A 7,866-nucleotide genomic window follows, 5' to 3' on the forward strand; every position below is an offset into this window, starting at 1 on the left:
CATGGCAGCCCTAAGCACCCAGACATCACATGGCAGCCCTAAGCACCCAGACATCACATGGCAGCCCTAAGCACCCAGACACCACATTGCAGCCATAAGCACCCAGACATCACATGGCAGCCCTAACACCCAGACATCACATGGCAGCCCTAAGCACCCAGACATCACATGGCAGCCATAAGCACCCCGACATCACATGGCAGCCCTAACACCCAGACATCACATGGCAGCCCTAAGCACCCAGACATCACATGGCAGCCCTAAGCACTCAGACATCACATGGCAGCCATAAGCACCCAGACATCACATGCCAGTCCTAAGCACCCAGACATCACATGGCAGCCATAAGCACCCAGACATCACATGGCAGTCCTAAGCACCCAGACATCACATGGCAGCCCTAGCCTAAGCACCCAGACATCACATGGCTCACCCAGACATCACATGGCGGCCCTATGTACCTGCTTCTGACAGTCCTCCTTCCAGCGTTTGTCCCTAGCGTCGTCCCAGTAGCCGCGGTCTGCCATGTAGGTGCGGAGGCGCGCTATTGGGTGCTGCGTGCTGTCCCAGTGACGCACCTCGTCTACGCTGCGGTACGCCGAGCTGTCGTCTGATGTCGAGTGATGCCCGATCCTGGGGGCATGGACACGTCGTCATACATCAACAGTCTGCATTACACCGTCTACTGTCTTATAATACCCATCTACCTTCCTACAATACCATCTACCGTCCTACAATACCCATCTACCGTCCCGTAATATGAACGCACTATACCAAAAATGCGTTCATACTACGGGACGGTAGATGGGTATTGTAGGATGGTAGATGGGCTTTGTAGGATGGTAGATGGGTATAGTAGGATGGTAGATGGGTTTTGTAGGATGGTAGATGGGTATAGTAGGATGGTAGATGGGTATACCTACTAGGATGGTAGATGGGTATTGTTCACACACACATTCAGCCTCCAATGCAACTACACACAAAGCTGTGTGTCAATATCACTGGTTCTTGATCTAGGAGCAATAGAGGTTCGAGACACACGATGAACTGCGTGGTGTAATAGGATTCTTTGGAAACAGGTTCGGATAAACCAGAGTGAAAGTTTGGCCATTGTTACGCAATGCGTTATAGACGGGCATATGTTGGCAACAAAAGCCTTGCCTTTAAAATAACATTAAAATATGCCTTGGCTTTAAAAATAGCAGAAGTATCCAAACCTTGTCATGGACTTCCAAGACGGTAATGATAAATGACCACAGCTTTCTGATCATTTAAAACGGAGACCAAAACACAATAAGTGAGATATGAATGACAATATTGGAATGACAAGTAGTGAGAATCCTCTAAATTTAGAACTAACTCTTGGAACTGCACCAAAAGTACAACAATAGAACTAACGGAAATATTAACTATCACAAGATTCCTTTTAGAACTTAGGAACAACTCGTACATCAATTCATGCGGAAAACAATTGAATTAACTGAACTTTTAACTATCACAAGATAGGTTTAGGATTTAGGAACATGATAAATATTCATAAATGAATGGTAGCACAAGTTGAGAACACAAGTTAAAGCCAAGCGCACCTGTAGGTCTCATGCGGAAAACAATTGAACTAACTCAACTTTTAACTATCAGAAGATAGATTTAGGAACAAGATAATAAACAAATGAATGGTAGCACAAGTTAAGAACACAAGTTTATGCCAAGCGCACCTGTAGGTCATGGCCTCGATGAGAACAGGTCTGTTCTCGTTTAGGTTTACAGGTTTAGGTTTACAGGTTTAGGTTTACAGGTTTAGGTTTACAGGTTTAGGTTTACAAGTTTAGGTTTACAAGTTTAGGTTTACAGGTTTAGGTTGGAAGGTTTAGGTTTAGGTTTACAAGTTTAGATTTACAGGTTTAGGTTTACAGGTTTAGGTTTACAGATTTAGGTTTAGAGGTCTAGGTTGGAAGGTTTAGGTTTAGGTTTACAAGTTTAGGTTTACAGGTTTAGGTTTACAGGTTTAGGTTTACAGGTTTAGGTTTACAGGTTTAGGTTGGCAGGTTTAGGTTTACAAGTTTAGGTTTACAGGTTAAGGATTACAGGTTTAGGATTTAGGAAGATGATAAATATTCATAAATGAATGGTAGCACAAGTTGAGAACAAGCTCACCTGTAGGTCATGGCCTCGATGAGAACAGGTCTGTTCTCTTGGACTGCGATCTGCCTGGCGGCTTTAGTGACGTTGTAGACGGCGAGCACGTCGTTGCCGTCTACCCTGATCGTCGCAATACCGTACGAGGGACCGCGCGCGGCAACACCGTCTCCACGGTATTGTTCGTGCGTCGGTGTCGAGATGGCGTACCCGTTGTTACGGCTGTAACAGGTGTTATTTTNGTAGAAATGTATGTAGTATGTCATTACTGTGTTAGCCCTATTTTCATCGGAATGCACACCTGCAATAAAGTAGACCTGTCTCTTATACACATCTTTTGTCTGACTAACTGACATGGCAGTTAATTAGTGGTCCGACAAACACCGCAAACCTGTCGATGTATGCATGGCTGAGTATTGAGTCACAAATGTAACTCTTAAGTCTTAACTAAGGCTTCGATGGCACTTATGGGAACCGTACGAATATGAGTAGAGTTTATTACGCGTTCGGAAAGAGTTCAGGCGCCGTGGAGCGCATAGGGAGTAGGGACGCAGTGTATAGATTCTGTCTCTTATACACATCTAGATGTGTATAAGAGACAGATACAATCTTCTGACCTCTTTTATAAAATTTTCAAACTTGACTAATTTCAATTAAAGAGGGAACAATTCAACACTGCACCTGCATCTTGATTTGAAATTTCAGGAAAATTCCAACTATTTTTTTCAATGAAATGTATTTGTATTCAAAATGAATTTTGAATTGAGTTTCAAGTGGTCAAGCAAATAAAATAAATATGGCCAAAGCACATGTCTTTACTCTAAAATATATGAAGATTTTGCTACATTTACAATTACTTTCAATTTATAACACCAATGCAGAAAATTCTTTGCATTTTTAATAACAGTACTAATGAGAAGCAAGACATTCATGCACAGATATTAATCTTGTAGGGTATCAAAATAAAAAAGTTCATTAAAGATATATACCAATAAGTATATTAGATAGTAGGCAAATATTAAAATCACATGCGAGCTTTGTAATGACCATAGACACAGACCCTCAGTCCTGCCTCCCTATACTGGCCGTAGACCCACAGACCTGCCTCCCTATACTGGCTGTAGACCCACAGACCTGCTTCTCTATACTGGCCATAGACCAACAGACCTGCCTCCCTATACTGGTCAATTGGTCATAGACCCACAGACCTGCCTCCCTATACTGGTCATAGACCCACAGACCTGCCTCCCTATACTGGCCATAGACCCACAGACCTGCCTCCCTATACTGACCATAGACCCACAGACCTGCCTCCCTATACTGGCCGTAGACCCACAGACCTGCTTCTCTATACTGGCCATAGACTCACAGACCTGCCTCTCTATACTGGCCATAGACCCACAGACCTGCCTCCCTATACTGGCCATAAACCCACAGACCTGCCTCCCTATACTGGCCATAGACCCACAGACCTGCTTCTCTATACTGGCCGTAGACCCACAGACCTGCCTCCCTATACTGGTCATAGACCCACATACCTGCTTCTCTATACTGGCCGTAGATCCAGTCCTTCTCCTCAAGGGCAGCCGCTGAGCCGATGTGTGTTCCCTCCTCTCCGTAACTTGTCATGTAGAAGCTGATGCGGCCCTGACGCTGAGACTCGTAAAGGATGCGGTCCATCATGTTGAGTGTTGTCATCTTCTCATACATTTTCACCAGCATTTCTTTTGGTAACTGCAATATAGATTTTAAGTTAAATATTTCTTAACAATTCAGGAAACTATAGAAGCATTTGAGCAATATCAGCAATGTATATTGAAAATCAGTAAAAAAGACACCATACCTATGTTAATAAAACAAGATAATTGACGAATTGGAATTCTGAACTTGGTTTGTAACAAATATAAAATATAGGTATATGGTAACATTAATTATCACATGTTTGAACTTATTAGTGGAAAATTGTACATAATGGAAAAGCCTCCATCATACAGCCGACAATCCTTGTTACCATAGTTTATTCATGAAGTTAATGAGATATGTATCATGGCAGTCATGTAAATCATTTAGTAATTACTGAAAATTATTAAAATATGGTCCTTTAAATTTCAGCATCATAATAAATGCAGAAGGCCCATCACCCATCTAATGTAAATAGCTAAGCTCCATTAGCTTGCAATATACCTGAGGGTCGTGGTCAGGAGAGATATACTAACTAATGATCTGAGTATATCTCTCCTATACCTAATATATCTCCTATACCTAGTATATCTCTCCTATACAATATACCTGAGGGTCGTGGTCAGGAGAGATGATCTTGCCTTTGGTATCCATGACTCGGTACACAGGAATGCCGTCATAAAGATCAGGTTGTACGAACTCGAGTTTCTCCGTCCAGCTTGACTTGGAGCCTGGAAAGTTTGGACGGTCCTCAGAGCTTCTGCTGGAAGCATTTCTCTGAAATATTAAAAAATGATGAGAAAAATTTAAGATGAAATCTTCAAATATAATAATAAATTAGCACAAGATTAGAATGCGTAAGACTGACTGGCTAAGATAGGTAATGAAAAGAATATAAAAATGACATAGATATATACCTACAACAATGGTTGAAAATTGTAGCCATCAATTTGAGGAATTTCAGGGAATAAGACAAAGCAAGGTTAATTAAATTAACACATGGCATGCAATTGTATTTTTGTGGCAAAAAATAATCTATGCATCATTTAAATATATATAGGTACCGGTATATATATAAAGATGTACATTGGTAATTCCATGAGTTATTAATTGACGTTTTTCAATTAGTTATTAAAGGTAAAAGAATCTTTCCTGGCTTGACTTAACCTTAGCAAAATTGTAAAAAAGTGTCTAAAAATCATTTTTTCACACTTCTAACCCTAATTCTAACTGTAACCTAATGAGATTTTTGTTAATTAGCATGTTGCATAATAGCGTTTGTCTTTTTTGTGTCAAGCTATTAGTAAATGCTAATCATAGGTAGATTCTATAACATTGGTACATTCCAAGACAGTAATTGTGTGACATTTTGTCACACAATATGCCAAAAAATGTTGCACTATTATCAAAAGTATGCCTCACGTTTTGATCCAAATATTACAGGCATGTCGCACTATTACTCAAAAATCATTGCACAATACCCCAACTTATGCATATATATAAATATATAGGTATGTATGGTATTTCCAACAACAAATATATATATATATATCAAGGACTACTACACACAGGACATGCATAGCCTATGTCCAGCNAGGCTATGCATGTCCTGTGTGTAGTAGTCCTTGATATATATATATAAATATATACAGACAATTTTACTTCCAGAATGGATTAAACAACAGATCATACTATAGAATATTGGCTAATGCATTGAATTTTTCTTACTAAAATAACTCAACTTGGTACTCTTTTCTTTACTTAATCCCACACTACATACGTGATACATACCTATATATTAGCACATATATACTCTGCCTCTAGCTATGAAGTAGATAGGAGATTTTTCAAACCTCTCAGCAGTTCAAAATTCCTTTCATTGCTGCAACTAATGTTTTCATGGAAATCAGAATTCATCAATTTGTATAAAAGGTAAGCAAAAAAAAAAATAAATTTCTTCCATAGTGGCAAATGGAAACAATTTTGTCCAAAATTTTTTAAAAGTTTTAATTCTTTTGAACACACAAAGCTGGCACCATCAATGCCACCATAATTACATACCGTACTACACATAAAAGATATTGAATGGAACTGTCAAGCAGCCAAGAGAATGCAAAAGAAGCCACTATATTTACCTTATTTTGTTCTATAATTTCATTTGTTAAATGGGTTGTGCCACTTACCTTATGAGTTGGTAATTGAGGAAGCAAACTGCAAGTGAGTGCAGCACAGCATCGCAGTGCACCGCTGCTGCCACTGTAAGCTTGTCTCAATACTTGTAAGCAGGACATGCTGAAATTTTCACAGTATCATACAAAATGAATAGGTAATTGAATAACTTCTAAAGCATCTGCAACAAGCCAAATTGCAGAGAGTAAGCAAATACCTAAAGACCTTTGGCAACACATCAGTATCAAAATTCACATTTTCTAAAGATCTTTCAAACACATTACTCTTAACTCTATAAACACCTCTTTACATGTATTTTTGGCAAAATATCTTGAAGGTCTAGGTAGTTTTGCAGACATCATTAATAATGCTGTCAGTATTTTAAGCATAAAAATTTGATCTTGGTGACACAAGTGTGTACCATATAGTGGGTATAAGGAAACTAACCTAATAAGTTGGCTAAGGCTACCATAAACTTTCTAAACAGAATGCTATTAATGTGGCATAAGCAACCACTAAACTTGAGTGACAACTCCAATAGGACTACTAACAAGTGACATTAACATAAGCTGCCTCTGTACTTCTAAATGCTTATTGCACTGCAGTCAAACAGGGTAATAAGAGACAGGTGGAGTAAATTGGTACAGTCCTCCAGTTGTAGTCCACTTGTAGTAGCTAAACTAATTGAAATATTGCATAACTAAAATTACTGTAGTGACATAAAGTTCAACATTTTTCCTATCTATGTAGCATAAATCAAGTTAACAAATAATATATTTACTCTGCACCTCTAAAAAATCCATGAAAAAAGATATGACAAGCAAAATTTTGAAAAATATAACTCAGTACTCACTGCAGTGAGTGACAGAGAGCGCATTTTCTCGTCAAAAAAAACTTGAGGTCATGGACAGACAGACAGACGGACGGACAGACGGACAGACAGATGGACATGGCTAGCACAATAGTGCATTTTTTCCATAAATGAGAAAATGCGCTAAAAAGTACCTCTGCTAAGGTCCATAGCAAAAAAAATGTGCCATATTAAAAAATTTTATACGCATAAAAGTTGCACACAGGTGTTGGTTTATTTTCCACTCAACAAAAAAATTTATGCATCATTTGTCATCACAAAATTATGCATAGAATGTCATGGATAGAATTGTGCACTGGGCAACATAGACTGAAAAGACTTGACCTAAACTATGATTTATTTCTCCAAAAAATATGATGGTTGTCAGTAAAATATTCCTTTCTGTTTCAGATATGTTTTTATAATCTTTTTTTTTTGTTAGTGAATTCACTTGACCCAATAAAAATGGTGCAAAATTGCAAGCTGTCTTGTAAGCTTACAGATACAGAAGAAATGCTATATGGCTGCTGATATGAAGCATGCAGTGAACAAGGTCCTTGTCAATGCTGTCATGTCCATGGATATGTTAACATCAAATCAATACTATGGTAATGTCTGGGTATGATAAATCATATCAATAAATGAAAAACTAGTGAAAATCTCAGTACAGTAATGTCATTTATTCTACATCTACATCATCTACAAAGAAAGAGGACTTCACAGTACTGTTAATAAAGGATGAGTACACTCTGCATGCTTCAAACGTTTTAAAATTGAGTTTTATTAGGGTGTGGTCAATTGAGGTCCAAGTGTTAGCCATGGACAGGCATTCTGCAGGATTTCAAGCTGCTTTAGTTGGGCAGAAAAAGCTGTTCCATAAAGTATACTTCCATAATCTATCTTGGCCCAAATAAATGAAAAGTAAACTAGGCGCAAGAAAGAGGAACTTGCATCCCAGTTAAGGGAAGCCATATCCATTAGCAAATCCATACGTCACATCTTATCAAACTGCAGGTAAGTGAGATGACGGA

At 38.7% G+C, this 7,866-nt stretch overlaps 1 protein-coding gene across 1 annotated transcript in view; it reads right to left on the bottom strand.

The window, feature by feature from the left end:
* LOC108673203 (2-oxoisovalerate dehydrogenase subunit alpha, mitochondrial-like) overlaps positions 1-6,189 on the bottom strand; it is a 9,726-nt gene extending 3,537 nt beyond the window's left edge. Inside the window, exons 1-5 of the mRNA XM_018160991.2 lie at positions 6,000-6,189; positions 4,426-4,593; positions 3,506-3,870; positions 2,155-2,358; positions 462-633 (exon numbers count right to left, since the gene is read on the bottom strand). Coding sequence (XP_018016480.1) covers positions 462-633; positions 2,155-2,358; positions 3,506-3,870; positions 4,426-4,593; positions 6,000-6,107 — 1,017 coding nt within the window. The 5' untranslated portion in view covers positions 6,108-6,189. The remainder of the gene's footprint in view (positions 1-461; positions 634-2,154; positions 2,359-3,505; positions 3,871-4,425; positions 4,594-5,999) is intronic.
* Positions 6,190-7,866: the final 1,677 nt, after the last annotated feature.

Source organism: Hyalella azteca, unplaced genomic scaffold (genome assembly GCF_000764305.2).
Source record: "Hyalella azteca isolate HAZT.00-mixed unplaced genomic scaffold, Hazt_2.0.2 contig9228, whole genome shotgun sequence".
Taxonomy (NCBI): domain Eukaryota; kingdom Metazoa; phylum Arthropoda; class Malacostraca; order Amphipoda; family Hyalellidae; genus Hyalella; species Hyalella azteca.